This window comes from Fringilla coelebs, assembly GCF_963513975.1.
Source record: "Fringilla coelebs genome assembly, chromosome: 1".
NCBI classification, from domain to species: domain Eukaryota; kingdom Metazoa; phylum Chordata; class Aves; order Passeriformes; family Fringillidae; genus Fringilla; species Fringilla coelebs.
In genome coordinates this window covers 26,039,231-26,056,085 of record NC_140028.1, presented here as the reverse complement: position 1 = coordinate 26,056,085, position 16,855 = coordinate 26,039,231, and the positions used below count along the sequence as shown (strand labels likewise).

At 39.6% G+C, this 16,855-nt stretch overlaps 1 protein-coding gene across 1 annotated transcript; it reads left to right on the top strand.

Moving 5' to 3' along the window:
• Positions 1–4,727: 4,727 nt before the first annotated feature.
• OTUD6B (OTU deubiquitinase 6B) lies at positions 4,728–14,808 on the top strand. Its single transcript, XM_084203129.1, has 7 exons — positions 4,728–4,847; positions 6,968–7,122; positions 8,182–8,277; positions 9,687–9,999; positions 11,479–11,540; positions 12,124–12,230; positions 12,730–14,808. The coding sequence occupies exons 1-7, from the start codon at positions 4,757–4,759 to the stop codon at positions 12,812–12,814; spliced, it is 909 nt and encodes a 302-aa protein (XP_084059255.1). The 5' UTR covers positions 4,728–4,756; the 3' UTR covers positions 12,815–14,808.
• The last annotated feature ends 2,047 nt before the right edge of the window (positions 14,809–16,855 follow it).

The following is a 16,855-nucleotide window of genomic DNA, read 5'->3' as shown; positions in this document are numbered from 1 at the left end:
ATCACTGCGTTTTTATACCCTCACAGTCTGTGCATCTGTGCTTCAAGCACCTCTTGATCCAATGGTGATTTTGGTCTGGGGTCTTTTCGTTGTTCACTGGGTCCTGCAGAGTCTCTGTGTGACTGACCATCCCTGCCTGGCTGGTGTTGCAGGTCCACATGCCCTTTGTCAGGCTAAAGGTCAGTGCTCCTTCATGGCTCCTTGCTTGTGGTTCCAGCCATCCGGGGCACACTGAGCACATCACACAGCAAGCAATCTGAACTGGGTCTATTGCTCAACAGTCCCCCTGCTAATGTACTGAAAGGAAAAAGAAAAAACTCTCAAGGCATTTAACCACTGTCTTTACATACAGTATTATTCCAAGTAACAAACATAACACATTAAGGCTACCAAGATTACCATAGGGCACAATACAAGTTCATAGATTCTTGTGCACAAATACTCAAATGATTACAAATAAAAAATCACCAAGGATTGTCAGAAGTCTTTTACTTATCAACTGATTGATCGCCCACTCTTTGTGAATTGTGTATCCAGTTTTTCTTACCTAAAACTTAAACAGCAAAACTTGAAACAGCAAAATAAGGACATAGTAGGAAAGTATATGGCCTTCTCATTTTGGTGCTAACTTGGATTTTCTAGAGAATACCTTAATTAAAACTTTGTCTCCAGGCTATATATTATATACCTGTATTTCAGATGGCATGTGCCGATACAATTGAGCATACTCTTTTCTGCTCTTACATGCTCTTTATGCATCTATAAAATATACTGTGTCAACAGTACAGTTGGAAGGCAAACAAAGGTTGGCTTCCTTCATCTCTTGGGATGCTGAAAAAGCCAGCTGTTAAATTATTTACAATGAAATAGCCATCTTCAAGTGGTATTTGCAAAAGTATAGTCAAGGGGCCTGGCACCACTGGGTGAGCAGTCACTGCATGTTGGTTAATCACCCACAAATCCTGCACAAGTACTCAGGGTCTCCATCTAACCTATTCTGGTTTACAGGCAATATAGGAATGTTATAAGCAGACACACATGCTCTAAAATTCCTTTATCTCAGTATTGGTTTATCTGGTTTTGGATACTTTTCCCAGCTTCCAGAGGAACAGGATACTGTCTCACAGAGGGTGGCATGTCTGCCTTAGTTTTAATGCATATGGGTGGTTCCCCACCTGTAGTGGTCTTACTCCAGAACTCTGATAATACAGCTTTCAATATTTCTAGTATCTTCTGTTCATTTTTGAATCTCTTAGTAATCACACCCAGTGCCATTATTGAATCCATTCCTTCTGGTGACACATGCAATTCTGCATCTAAAGCATGTAGAAGGTCTCTCCCTAACAAGCACACTGAGGAATCTTCTACTAATACAAATCTTCCCAGCACACTCTTATATCCTGTCAATGCTAATACAGGTTTACTTAAATTTTTCCCTGCCCAGTGGCTCCATGTATACATATTTTGTCTGTTATTGACCCTCCTGGGGCAAAGTTTAAGAGAGATAATGTGGCTACTGTACCTCCCAGAAATTCAACAATGACACCCAATCCCCACACACTATGTGTCCCTGTTGATCTGGGTGTTCTCCACAAATTATATATTTCTAATTGTATGGCTCCCTCAAAATCAATAGAATTGCTTGCCTCTAGTCATCATGACAATCTATCCTTGCACAATTACTTCCCAACTTGGTTGGAAAGGCCATTCTCTTTGCCTATGTCCTAAATTTCCACAATAGTAACATTCCATTTCCACATTCCTTTTCTGTCTCTTTCTGCTTTCTGGTTTAAGTCCACTAATAGTATTTGGTTTTCCTTTCTTCCATTTTCTCCCCTGTAGATTTCCTGTCATGGCAAGAGCCATCAGATTTTCCACTTAGTCCAGTTTCCCTTTTCTCCTCTACTGGCTTTGCCCTCTGTTTTTTCTTTCTCCCATCACACATGAATACTGCAACATGTGAATTTTCTGTAGTTTTACTCCCTGCTACCTTGGCATATGCTCCTTAAATTAATTACTTTTGGCTGTCTGGTGCTGCCTGACCTACAAAGACGCTAACTGCAAGTGTACCATTAAAGTTTTGTGAAGCCATTGCCCCATGTTCTAGCAAAACCTGTTGGAGGCAGCCCAAAAAAATCTCTAGGATTGTTGTCTATTCTCTGTCTGCATTCCATTATTTTAGTCCAGTTAACCTTTCATTCCCCTGATTATATTGCTTCAACCAGGTTTTGAGCTCCTGTCTGACACGCAGACCTGATAATACCTGTGGTATTATCATTCCAATTCGGGCCATTCACTGGCCAGGGGCTCCTGTTTCCTTCTGTTTGCAGTGCCAGTTCTGCTTCGCTATTAATTACTTTTCCCCTTTCACCTGACCAGAACAGTTCTGTCAAAAGCAACTGCATGTCCCCCCAGCTTGGGTCATGTCGAGTTACATATTACAGCTGAGCACATTTCTTGCTACCTTCCCTCAGCCTTAGCACCTCCCTTCCCTATAATGCCAAATCACTCGGACTCCACGGGTGTTTGGTAATCACTTGGAGTAGCCCCACATGAGAAAAGTTAGATGGTGTTGAAGGAGTATTTAAAGGACAGGGCGGTACCGAGGCAGAAAGAGCTCCGGCATTCCTGCTTTGGAGATAGAGGAATCCCCGCGATCAGCAGGGCGGTGCCGATGCAGGCAGAACGCCAAGGTTCCTGCTTTGAGGCTCAGCCCCTGCCACCGCCAGTGTCACCGTCGGTTCGGCTTCCCTTTGTTGACTTCTCATCCGTGCACAGCTGCTCCAAACATAACAACAATCCATGTGATCTGGGAATCCATTTTCCAGACATTGCCGCAGGAAAGTTAATTTGTGTAGATCAAAAAGTGCCTTGTGATGGCCATTGTTCTGCCGAGCTACCACTACAGGTTACAGCCGGCCAATGCTCCTGGCACAATGTCACTGCCTGCTCTGCGAACAACAGCAGTGCCAGACGCGCTGCTAACCTTTGAGTGAGGTAATCGCCGTGCAGCTGGGGGCCTCTGGGGAAGGACCCTCCCAAAAAAGATCACTGGAGTTTTATTCCCTCACAGTCTGTGCACCCACACTTCTCACAGCTCTTGGTCCAGTGGTGAGTTTTGGTCAGGGGTCTCCTCACTGTTCATCAGGTCCCGCAGAGCCAACACACCTGGCTGGTGTTGCAGGTCCCCAAAGAGCCCTTGCCCATTCACAGCTCGTTGCCTGAGTCCCCAGCCACTTTCCCCAGCCAAGCCACACTGAGATATCTGCAAAGGGTGTTTTTCAAACAGTATAATCTGGTATTCTATTTTTAAATATACAGTATATTCAAGAATATGTACTAAATGTAATAATAGTCATATATAGATACATATGTAAAAACATATATGCCATATACAAAGTGATACAACGCACATATATGTTAGTTAAACCAAATCTAACAAGGATTTGTCCCTATTCTGGATTAGCAGAATATTCACCAGGCTGCCCTAGTACTTTCCAGTGCTACACTACTTTCCTAGCTAAAGCCAATTGTCCCCCTTCTCTTTTCCTGGCAGATATGTGATGTCTTTTATTCTAACAAGATAGCAGGTGGAAGTAAAAGAAAATTATACTTCCAGGTATGGACATATGAATCTGAAAATCATTTACATTTCAACATAATTCTAAAGGGGATCTAAAAAAATAAGTGGTTCTGTACAGCAAAAGAGTTTGATATATCACTTTACAATTCTGTTTTAGCCTTGTGTCCTTGTGACTTGACACTGTACTTCACGGAATCTCAGGACTGTCTAGGTTGGGAAAGATGTGTATGATGTCCAGCTCTTAACTCAGCACTGCCAAGTCCAGCACTGTATCATGTCTCTAAGAAACATATTTACTGTTTCTTAAATATCTGCAGGGAGGTATTCTTGTAGACATTCTGTTAATAAAAATGTAAAATAAGTTGCAGCAATTACCTTAAGAGTTAAGGACAAATGCAGTTCCATTACCAGTTTTTGCTCAGTTTAAGTAATTTTAAGCACAATTAAAATATTACCATTAATAGGCTATATTTTGTCCATATCATCTTAATGTTCCAGTGTTGGTGCCTGCAGCGGACAGAAAAGCATCTCACTACACAACAATTTGTAGTTCTCAAGTTGAGGCGCTATTTGACCCCAAACACAAAGTCTGGCTTTTTACTGTAACAAAAATGGTTCACTTTTTGAGGAGTAATTTCACAATGATGAGGACACAGAAGCACTACAACTTAGAAAATCGTGAGCATTTCTAGTGTTTTTGAGCTTTATGAGGAAAACTAGCACACGCAGTACACTGTGTACTTTGCACGGAAACGATGAGGTTAAATAATTTTTTTTTTCCTTAATGTGATAAACTGCGCAAAAACCCTAACCGATTCCCTTCTCACCTCCCTGTTAAACAGGATCCACCTGTCGTTAAACTAAACCTATGGCTTTTTCCTAGTGCAGACTTGCCAACGGGAGTCCTTTACCGGGACATTACGGCAGGAGCGAGTATCCCACAGAGATCAGCGGACATAAACGCTCACAGCACCTGAACAAACCAAGGGCTACCTTTCTCTTCCACGAGCCGAACCTAGGACAGCGAAGCTAGCCCCCGGAGCCCCGGGCCGCTCCGGCCCCTCACGCCGCGGCGGAGGCAGCGCGGGGCGGAGCGGCGCTGGCGGAAGCGCGGCGAGCTCCCGCCTCCCGCCGGGGTCGGGGGTCAGCCGCGCCCGCCGGCTGCGGGCGCCCATGGAGGGCTCGGAGGACGAGGAGCCGGGGCCCGAGGGGCCGCTGCAGCAGCTGCTGAAGCGGCAGCGCAAAGAGAAGCGGGAGCTCCAGGGTGAGGGGCGCCGCGCCCGGCGCAGGGCTGGCGGGGAGCAGGCAGGCTGGGGAGCGGCGGCGGAGACACGCGGGGCCGACTGGGCTCGGCGTCCCCTCTCCGCTTTCCCTCGCAGGAAGCCCCGCTCGGCAACGCGAGTAGCTCGGAGGGGCGGGAGGGACGGCGGCGGCGGCTGTGGAGGGAGGGATGGTGGCGGCTGTGGAGAAGGAGGGAGCCGCCCTGGCAGTGCCGTCGCAGCGGGACGAGGACGGCGGTAGCAAACCGCGGGTGCGTGCGGGCAGCGGTGTGGCAGCCGGGCTGCGCTGCCGGGAGCTGCGCCGGGCGTGCGGGCGGCCTGCGGAGCTCGCCTTGCCCTGGCCTCGGGAGCCGGGCGATGCGCGGGAGCTGTGACTTAATGCCGGTCCATTGGCGTGATGTTCGCCGTTTGGTACTTTGGTTTCCAATTGAAGAAGATGTGGTTTTTTAAGGCATTTTAGATAGAAAAGCCTGCATAGGGGCTCTTCCTGCCCAGCCTGTTACGTTTCTTAATTCCAAGTGCAGTTGACCTGAACTGAATTTTCATGTCCTGTCCAGCCATACTAACGTATCTGTAGTAAAAGATCTGAATGGTCTTAGAGTGCTTCAATATGAACTTGTAACACTTTGTGTTATCTGACCTATCCTATTACAATATATTAGTATATAGAGGTCTGATAGATGGATTCTGTTGAGTTTCATAGTTGTTATAGCATTTTGTTAAGCCTTTATCGTTGCTCGTATATTGATACGGCCTTTTCCTCGTTTGGTTTTTTTGGTATGTAATGAAATAAGGTAATTTGCAATCTCCTATTAGAGGGTTAAAGAAGAAAGGAGTCAGGTTGCATATTATCACTAAATCTATAGGAACTTACTGTTTTGAGAGGCCTCCAAATCTTCCTCCCTCAGATTGGTTGAAATTGAAGAGGCGCAGAAATCAAGCATTGTCATAGATGACTGGGGTGCATGGCACCTTCACTGGGAGTGGCTGAGGAGCAGAGGGTTTTTTTACACCTGGAGAAGGTGATAATGGTAATTCTCCACTAGCAAATGGTGGGAGGGGTATATACAAGGCAGAGTCCCTTTCTTCCCAGTTGGGACAGGCAGATGACTTATAGGTAGATACATGTTTGCCTACTAGTAAAATACATTCCTGGTATGTGCATTGATAACTGTTTACCAGAGAGCAAAACGGTTTGTGAGAATTAACACAAGGTGCATCTCAACCTCTGAAAATCCAACACCATCCCTGGTTGATGGTACTTGTCTCCACAACCCCCTCCTCCCTTTTTACCCTGCTGTGTATTTGTGTGTGTCTTTTATGTTCTGGATTCCTTTCTCCTCTGTTATGTTAATTTTAATGAACAAAGCTGCTTTTCTGTCATACTTAGTTTATTCATCTCTGGGGCTGAATGCTTAACATAAATCTTTCAGTATGAGCCTCTTCCTGCCTCCCTTTGAAAAGTTTCATTATCATTGCCATCATCTTCAGCTCAATTGGGTCAGACAAGGATGAAGGACAGGAGAATGTACAGGTGATGCATAGCAAGCAGGGTGTTAAATAATTGCTGCTGTAACTCTAAAACAGCGAATACAGAAATGACAGAGGTTAGTGTAGTGTTCATTTAGGAACACATGAGAAAACTGGGGGAATGTGGTTGTAGTTTCTGCTGTGTAATGGATGGAGCCAGATTCATCCAAGTATAGAGAATGGACTAGAGACACGGGCTGAAGGGCAGCAAGAAAAATCTTTATGGGAAGAATAAGGGAAAATATTTTCATAGCAAGAATCATTGAATATTGGGGAAAAAAGTTTCCCAGAAAGGTTGCAGAATGCCCATCTCTGGAGACTGCACAGTCACCTGAATTAATTTCAGGTACATCTGAATTAGCATAACTTAATGCAGCTTTGAATTCAGCCCCACTTTGAACAGGAGGTATTTGGAAAATATGAGGATTAGAACCGGCAGTCTCACAGCTAAACTGTTATACTGATTTGTTGATGTTTGTAAATTAGTTTTTTTGTGTGACTTGCAGTCATTTTCTGCAATGATCATAGAGTATCTATTAAGAAATAATGTTTTATTACACTGCTTCTCTAACAGCAAAAATTCAAGGCATGAAAAATGCTGTTCCCAAGAATGATAAGAAGAGACGAAAACAGCTGGCAGATGAAGTTTCCAAACTAGAGGCAGAACTTGAACAGAAGCACAGGGAGGAATTGAAGCAGCTGAAGGAAGCTTCACCTGAACAGAATAAGGTAGGTGCCCTAACTTCAGCTGAAATTGTAGTGGTACAATTTGTGTTAGGGCTTTTTTAACTTTTTAAAATTATGGTGAAATAATATGTCAAAGCAATTATCCTATTCTTCACAGTCTTAGTAACTCTTTTCAACTTAATAAAGCTTTAGCTTTAGTTACAGTAAATGGGCAGTGCTAGAAGGGGCATGTAACAGTGGGGGATTTTTGTTGTTGAGCTCTTTTGAGAGAGTAGCTTGGTTGCTTAAAGATATTTCAAAACCCGGTTTAATATGAATTTACAAAAGCATGATAGAATTTGATGGCAAGATTTTCTCTAGTACTGAATCCATGAATGAGGCATACAAGGAAAATCATTACACAAATGCCAAGCTGTAATAGAAATTAAATGTAGAGTAGGGGGAAAGGTGCGCCGCCACAAGTAGTATTTTGTGTTGCTTTTAAGGCTATGTGGGTAACTCAGTTATGTTAGATAATTATTTTTTTAAGGTACTCTTCTATTGCCACTGGTTGTCTTATGTAGATTACTCAAGTATTGATAACCTTCAGCAGGTGTTAGACTCATCCAGTGTGTTTGTCTTGCAATTTTGTCAGCAGTGTGACTGATCTTTTTTATAGCTCACACAGTTACTGGGTTAGGTTTGTAATTTTTCTTGAGAAGTTTCAACTCTCAATCTTTTTCAACTGCTGATTATGCTTGGATATAGAGGATGGACCTTTCTGCTTTAATTTTCACAGAACTTGCTAATGGCTGCTTGGATACCTCGTGGTGAGGAAAGCTTTTCCTTTCAGCCAGTAAGCAGTGCTCACCAGTATGTTAGAGAACATACAGCTAAAATTTGATATGCACATAACTCTGTTGGGACTGCAGAAAAGTAATGAAATGCAAGACTGTAGTTAGGGATGTGAAATGCTTTGATGGCTTCTATGTTAGACATGGATCCTTGTGGTTAAACTTCATAAAAATACCCTGGAAGAGAACCTAAAACTGTTTCAGAAGATGCATATCTTAGTTGTTGTTTATATTAATAAGAACATTTAACTTTTTTTTTTCCTTTTAGACAGATTCCATAGTTGATGGGGTTGCAAATATAGAGCTTGAAGGAGTAGAGCAGCAGACTCAGCATCATCGAATATCAAAAGCACAGAAGAGGCGGGTATGACTTCATGTTAAACATTTTGCAAATAACTGATTGATTATGTTCCACTAAACTTAACTGTAATAGCCAAAGGTAAACAATTTTGCTGGGGACATTACCTGGTTAATTCTGTATTGATGCTGTACCTACTGAGTGCCTTGGAAATCTGTTAAGCTGCTGCCTAGGCATATGTAAGGATTTTATAAATAATTGTACTTTTCTACCCTCAGCTGTGAGCCAGGTATCAGAATAGGTCAGAAAATGGGAGCCATAAAAAAACAAATTATGGAAAGCAAATTATTTTTAAAAGACTTTCACTAAAAATATTATTAAAGAAGTAAAGTAATTGAATTCAAATACTATGTGGAAATTATGCAACTAGTAGTACTTTACACATTTAACAAAAGAACATCAATACTGAAGAAATTCTGTAAAATATCGTGTTGGTAAGAAACACTACCTCGTGTCCTGTTCTGTTAGGCTTAGATCTGGGTAAACATCACACATTGTGATGGATTGCATGAATATTGGGTCATGGCCAGGGTACCTGCATGAATATTGGGTCATGGCCAGGGGAACACTGCTTTATTGCATATTATATGATCACTGCAAACATATTAAAAGGATGTTTTTAATTCATGGCAGTCTAGGCAAACCAGGAACTCTGGTCTAGTTTTCCCATATTCTTATTGCCTAAACCAGTCTGGTCTTGATTTGTGGTGAATTGTAAGCATGAAAATGGATAGATCATTCTTTGTACCGCTTCCTTTTTTATTTGCTTATTTACTTTAGTTCTTGTTCCCTTGTTAACATCAGCATGAACTTACAGAACATTCTAGGAAAGTAATTTTTTTTGTATTTTGGTATTATAACATCCCTGCTCATATTCTCTACATGGATTCTTATCCATCCTTTAGGTTAGGAGCAGTCTTCTATGAGGTAGAGTACCTGTCCTGAGGGAGTTTCAGTTTCATGGCATGAGCTCCATTATGCAGTCATATACTTAATTGGTAGATCTCACACTTCTTATGAAGGAGCTGTATTTTCTGATGTTTAATTAGAGTTCCCATACTTGAGTGTTGAAATAGTTGATCCTGAAGAAAGCACTATGATTAATAGACTTTATATGAGTGTTCTTAAGTGTTATCTTGCATGTTGATATAATTAAGGTTTCTCTTGTCATATAATTTCGGGTGTGGTTAACTGTGGAGGCAGGATATTTCCACTCAGAATTTGCTAAAGTTTGAGTTTAGGAGGTCCCCAAGATCAGTCTGAATCAGGTAGTACCAATTCAGACAAATATTTTATAGATAAGAATGTACTGAGAAAGCATTGGAAGAGTTAGAAGCAAGCACTTAGCCAAGAACTGTACAGGCATGTTCCAAATTTTAACATTTGATGTAATTTTTGTATGTTTTTAATCTAAGGAGAAAAAAGCTGCTTTGGAGAAAGAAAGAGAAGAAAGAATAGCTGAAGCTGAGATACAAAATTTAACTGGTGCTAGACATCTTGAAAGTCAGAAACTTGCCTGCCTATTGGCAGCAAGACACTTAGAGATTAAACAAATCCCTTCAGATGGCCATTGCATGTACAGAGCTATTGAAGATCAGCTGAAGGATCACCAAAATTCCTGGACTGTTGCAACTCTGAGGAACCAAACAGCAAAGTATATGCAAAGTCACTGTGATGACTTCTTGCCTTTTCTTACAAACCCTAATACTGGAGATATGTATAGCAGAGGTAAGACTTGTAGCATATGAGATTTTAAAAACTGTTATAACTGTTTCTGATAAATCTCAGACTCAGTTACAGCTTAATTGGGACTTTTACGGTGTTTGTAACTTTGTTACTTTGTGTTACATGGAACACAGGATTATGATCTGCTATGAAACTTGGTACACCTGGATCTCTAAATATATATTTTTATATTAATCTAGGAAATATTATTCCCCATTGGAGAAAAAAACAAAAGAAAACTTGCTGGTTACTAGATGGTGTGAACTCATTCTGGGATGTGATTTTGTTATTATAAACAGCTTGTCTAGCAGGTTGGGATGATTTTCTTGTCAAGTTTTATATTGGTGTTTTCAATGTACACAGGAAAGCTGTTAAAAATGGGCATGAAATTCAGTCAAATCTATTTTATAATAGTTTGAATAAATGCATTTTCTTATTCTGTCTTGTTTTTTCACTGCAAAGTATTTTGAGACCATTTTTTACAAATAGACTAAACTAAAAAATATAAAGAGCCTTAGTGTGAAGCAACGGTGTAGGCTGAGTAAAAACAGAGTTTATGTACCTCTTATTTGAGCAATACATGATTTATTCATTATGCCTGGAACACCACAAAATGGCTGCATAAATTTCATTAACTTAATGCTACGTTTGTTTAATAGGCATTGCTCTGGATTTCATGTGGTCACTGGGTACTGTCTTTCCCAGGTTGACAGAGATTTTTGTCACAGGTTAAATGTGTCCCAGGAGAATACTGAATAAAATTCTGCACAGCAACAAGGAATTGTGCCTTTCCGTTATAAGGGAAATGAATGAAAAGTCGTTCTGAGCAGTCTTCAAGAAATCTCAAGATTCTTCTTTCTTAACATCTCTTTGTAAGGTTCAAAAGCTTGAGGGTTTGGAATTTACAAAATTTAAACTCAGTTTCTGTAGAACATGATCTGAAAAGATGAGCTATTTACAGAGGACCGATTGAGAATAAATACTTCAGAGGTTAAAAACAAGGCAGCTAATCAGGAAATTTAAAAAAACCCTAGCAAACTGTTTGCCTACATGCAGTTGAAAGATTTTTTAAACATACTTGACACCTGGTTAATGTAAGAACTAGATATACTACTTGCTGTCACCTTCCTTTCTAAAGTTTCTAAACATCCTCTGAAACTTAGTGTGAAGGAAACTGAATGCAATTTCATGTGTGTTGTTACCTGTTGTTCTCTGAATAAAAAAATTAAAGTATTAGCTGTACTTCTTTTTATACTCTTTTTTTATCCTTCTCTTCAGTCTGAAATTTTCTTTTCAAAACAGAATGAGTTTGGGGTTTTTTTTTCCTGACAGCTGTTTTTCTCTGCTTCAGTGAACATACGTATTTTCCCTTATAATGTGTTTGTACTTTTCTGGCTCTAGTTTGCACAATCAGTGTTTTTCCTCAGTTGCTTGTTCTCAACTGAGACAAGTACTAAAAGTTGTCTTTTCTTTTCCCTGCAGAGGAATTTGAGAAATACTGTGACGATATAGCAAATACAGCTGCATGGGGAGGTCAGCTGGAAGTAAGTATTGTATTGGTAATTTTTATTTGTGAAATTTTGAAGTGGGTGAATGTACCTTAAAAAAGGGCTTCTTTAGAAAGAATACCTGAAGGCATAAGGGAACATAGTCGTAAACAGCCTATTAATAACTTTTTCTTGTGGTTATAGGTTGTTTTCCCACCGTCTTTTCTGATGGTGTATCACTGTTCTGATGTATTTGACAACATGCAAGTTAGTGAATTCATTTGTTATAAGTATCATTAGAAAGACCGACACAATGAGTGGGAAAGTATTGTTAGGTTGTTGTCATGTAAACAAGAACTTGAGCTTCAAAAAAAAAAAATTATTTTAGTTTGTCTTATTTTTTATGAAAGAACAGTTAGCACATTAATGAAACTAGCCCAATGTTGTATCGTCCAAACAACGATTAATTTAAGGCAATCTGTTTTCAATTGAAGTTTTAAAAGTTAAAATAATTTTGCTTATTTTCTGAATACATTTCTAATGTTATGCTTGAACTGTCTGCTAAAATTAAATGCTTAGTCTTCCTGTCTCCTACCTGCATTTTCTTTAATCCTATTACTAAACTGTTTTTGCCTTAAAGCTAAGGGCTTTGTCACACATTTTACAAACACCTATTGAAGTAGTGCAGATGGATTCTCCTCCCATTGTTGTTGGTGAAGAATATTCAGGCAAACCAATAACACTTGTGTAAGTATGTAATTTTATCACTTAAATTTAGTGCACTTATTTCCGTAACAGAGGGCTCAGCTTTGATTCTCAACTGCTCTTTTATTTTCTGATAGGATCTGATGTTGAAACACTGCTTGAGTAATGGTTGTGCAGGTCAGAAATTGTTTGTGACTGACACACTTACTTTGGAGAAATTGTAATTAGACAGTGTCTGATGTATATGAGTCACTGCTTTAGAGAATGCTGCAAGGTCATTTTACCTGGTAAATACAAAATATTAATGGCATTGATACAAAATGGAGGAAACTTTTTTCCTTCTTCAGAGTATTTTTCAAACTGTGCCTGGAAGTCACAAGAATTAAAAATTGTCTTTATTAATACTCGTCTATGTAATGATTCTATATATTTTTGTTGCTAAAACTTGGATTTATTTAAATTGTCTTCCAGTGCTGTTACTGTTTGGCATGATGTATACTTTCTGTTAAACTGAACACTATTTCTGTAACTTTTTTTTTAGGTATATGAGGCATGCCTATGGATTAGGAGAACATTACAATTCTGTGAAAGTTCTATCAGACACTGGTACAGAGAACAGCAGCTAGCATACAGAAGTTGTACATTGACATGGATAACAGTTGCATCGTGATGTGTTGGGCTCCAGGAAATTCCCAGTAAGACTGGAAAGTAAATGGCATGGATTACAATTTAAAAAAAAAAAAAAACACCAAACTAAAAGAACTGCAGGGTTTGACTATAACTCAGACATGGCTCTTGATTTATAACAAAACCAAACCAGAACCACAAAACAATATTTTGAACTTATTGGTATTAATTATGTTTAGAAGATCTTCTGTAAAATGGTGGCTCTGTAGATAGGTGTTTTTCAATAGAGCTTCCTCCCAATACTGCAGAGAAAATATCAAGTAGTAAATATTTGTTTTGGTTAATCTGCATTTCTGCTGAAGATTTAAGGTTACCTGAAGGTCCCTCTTCCATTATTTCTGTCAGATTTTCAAGATAATGGAAGAGTTCTGGCATTTGAAAGAACTGATTGTATTTTGCTTATGGAATATTATCTGCAGTTTTTCTGTAGTCCTGTTAGGATCTAATTTCAACAGTGTAGTATTGATTCCCTTCTTTATTTGGGCAGAGAAGATGAGGAGGTAAATCCAGCAGCAGAGTATCTTGGCTTGGCTGAAGGAATTGCACAATCTTTTAAAAGACTTTCATGTAAGATTTTTACCAAGGGTCGATGTAGGGATTTTTTTGGAGTTGACAGTAGGAATTCAACTCTTGTGCATTGTTATTTATGACTGTACATTGCACTGTCACTGCAAGTTAACTGCACTGTTCATTCTCCACAGTCTTTCAGCTGTGCATTTCGGTGAATCTGAAATCTTACAGAGCTCCTCACTTGGGGTAGTGAAACTCATCTGAACTTATAATTTCTGGATCTGCTGGTCTAAGCACTTTGTCATCTAAAGTGATGTTTTATAATGCTTAAAACAGCTGATTGCACACAGCTGTAGAAATAATCACCTTGGGATTTATCAGTAACAAAAGGTGATCTGGAAAAGAATTACGTTTATTTTAATTGCTTCTTATGATGCACAGAGACTTGAAAGGTTTTAATATGTCTTGACTTTTTATATTAGAAATGTAGGTTGTCTGTAAATTTGACTTCAAAATTAGGAACATACTGAAACCAAAATTTTAATGCAAATACTTTTTAACGGGTGATTTTTTTTTAATTTTTAAAAAGCCTTAGTCAATAAAAGTATTGTCTGTATTTTAGTGCTGCTGAGTTGGTTTGGAGAAAAGTGGTTCATGAAAAGATTAAACACCTTTGCCCTGGTTTGAGGATTATGACCTAGCAGTATGTATCTTGTAGTCCTTCAGTAAAGCTAGCCTGCAGACTTACATTTCTGGAACTTAGAAAAATCTGTTCTTACTTAAGAGGGAGATAAGTGATCACTTTGTGGGTCAGATTATGTCTGATTTAAAGCACTTTGAAAGAGAGGGGGTAAAAAAATACCAGATAATTACAGCAGGAGTTTTTGGACAAGCAGTTCTGTAGGCTGGGGCCTGCCAGGAAAACAAAGTATTAACCAGATCAGGAGTTTTTACACTCTTATTTATCTGTTATAGTATAACAAATACAGCTGGTTTATATAACAAATCAGCTGGCTTACTGTAAAATTTGGTTTACTACCTTGATTGTATAAAATGATGGTTTTAATTTCAAACAAAAAATAGGATACAACAGCATGGAAGAAAATGTTTCTATTCATAATGCCATTACAAATTTCACTAAAAATAATAAAAAGTACTTTTCTCTGCATTACTTAGAATTGGTGTGATATAAAATGTACATGCTGCATTTTATAGATACACATTTCTTTGGTTTATTTAGGTTTCAGTCTTGTTTGATTAACTCAGAGAGAAAAGATGCCAGAATTGGGGAACACCTGTACCAAGAGTTTGTCATGTTGAAGATGTTTACAGTTTGTACAAAGTTAAATAATTACATATAGTGAGTGAAAGATCCTTGCTTATGCTGTATGGGACTTGCCAAAAAGTAATAAATTGGTTTATTTGTGGCAAATCTTGTTTGGGTCAGTTTTATTTTGTACTCAAATAGTTCACTTATTTCCTAGTATGAATAAACTTACCCATTTAAGTTTTAGGATCCTACTGTAATGAATTCTAAAATAACTGATTGTATTCAGGCAGACAAAGCTTCACTCCCTATGAAATGAAGTTGTTTCTGAATTGAATTTATTGTTTGTGTTTAAGCAGTTAAGTGAGCTCTTCTGAAAAACTGCGTTTGAACATCCTGTTGAACTTTGGGAGTCTTCTCACAATTAAGCATTTAACTTTTGTCAAATTCCATTTTTCTCTGCAGAATAACACTATTTACTTTGAGTGTGTTTCAGTAGCTTTCCTTGCTTTTATCTGTAATTCAGTTTCTTCAGCTGCTATTTCTTTTAAGGACTGTTGGGTATTTTTTGCAAGATTAGGATTAGTTGCCAGCAGGAATCCTCACGTGAGCTGGAGGGAAGTTGTCTAGTGGTCTGCAGTAAATTGTGTACAATATTCTGAAAGGGAAGAACGTATTTGATGTTGAAAACAGTGGTTACATGTGGCACTTAGTGCTTGTCCTTGTCCCCTCCGCTTACTCTGCACCAGTTTCTGCTTTCCTGTCCAGTTGTGTGGGCTGTGGGCAGCCCCAGAAAGGGGGTGGAGGTGTGTGGCAGTCAGAGGGAGTGCAGACTTGTCATAATTTATTTAAACTGTAAATTAATTAATCTAATAATTTATTATTCAGATAGTAAATTAGTTCAAGGATTTTCTTTTAAATAAAGAAATTATATAAAATGCAATGAAACAGTGATTCCCTTGTGCACTTAGTACAGTTCCCATAACTTCATGTGTTTATATATATTAAAGTCTTGCACAAAGCTAAAATGTAACTTTTTTATGTTGAGGGTGGCAGAGCAGTGGGACAGGCTGCCCAGAGAGGTGATGGAGTCTCCCTCTCTGGAGACATTCAAAGCCCACCTGGTTCCTGTGTAACCTGGGTGACCCTGCCTTCTTGGCAGGGTGGTTGGACTGGATGATCTCCAGAACTCCCTTCCAACCCTGGTGATTCTGTAAGATACAGTGAAGAGGGAATTTGTTTCACAACCACTTGCTTTGAGGCAAAATTGTCAGTAGGAGCGCTTTTTGCCTCCTCTGCGTGCTTTGTTCTTTTTAACAGGCAATTGAACAGGCTGTGATAGGCTCCAGGAAAAAAAAACCAAACAGTGCTGAAATTTTGGGTGTGTGCAGAGCACATCCCCTGTGCTCCTGTGCAGTTTGGGCTGTGCATTTTCCCTAGTTCCTCCCCCAGCAGCACTGATTGCCTTGCAGCTTGTGGATTCAGTGATCTGAGAGTGACGGAGTGAGGACAGACAGACAGCATCCCTTTTGTGGGCAGCAAGGTGGTCAGTGCACACACTGAGCTCTGCTCAGGGCAGTCCTGCTCTGACCATGCAGAGGTGTGCTGCATTAGTGGCATCTGCAGGGGTGCAACTGCATTCCTGCCAAAGGAGCCAATGATGAAAGTCTCAGAGGTGGCCTGAAAGCTTTGGTGAGAGTGGACATCAGGATTTCCCATCTGCATCATTGGGGTACTTTGGGCTGTCATCTGTCACAGGCCACGGAATTGCTGCAAGTACAGCTTTATTTCTAGCCCTTGAAACACAGCCTGCCTCCCTCTGTCTGCCAGCAGATCTCCAGGGATGTATTTATGAATGATGTACTTATTTATGCCTGTGTTTATTACTTAATCTATAAGAAGTTAAGCAGACTTAAAAATAGGATCTGAAACACAGAAGGCATTTTCTGTACTTTCCTTGGCTCCAGTGCGAATGCTACCCCACCAATTCCTTTGTTTTGAGCAACTATTAAAAGCAACAGATGGTTGCTTTTATTGATTGATCACTAGAGGCATATGATAGATGTATTTTGGATACAACTAAAATCCTTAGTAATTGCCTCTGTATGTTAGAAACAGTTATATCATAAAAAGAATTATTCACACACAAAAATATTTGGTAAAATTCAGAATAAACTGATGTAGTCTCTGTGTTGAAGATTAA

Excerpts from the sequence above, each read along its gene's own strand:
- OTUD6B (XM_084203129.1), top strand. The coding sequence starts at position 4,757 with ATGGAGGGCTCGGAGGACGAGGAGCCGGGGCCCGAGGGGCCGCTGCAG. Across the intron at positions 8,278-9,686 it reads CAAAAGCACAGAAGAGGCGG|GAGAAAAAAGCTGCTTTGGA; the intron begins GTATGACTTCAT and ends TTTTAATCTAAG. Across the intron at positions 12,231-12,729 it reads GGCAAACCAATAACACTTGT|GTATATGAGGCATGCCTATG; the intron begins GTAAGTATGTAA and ends CTTTTTTTTTAG.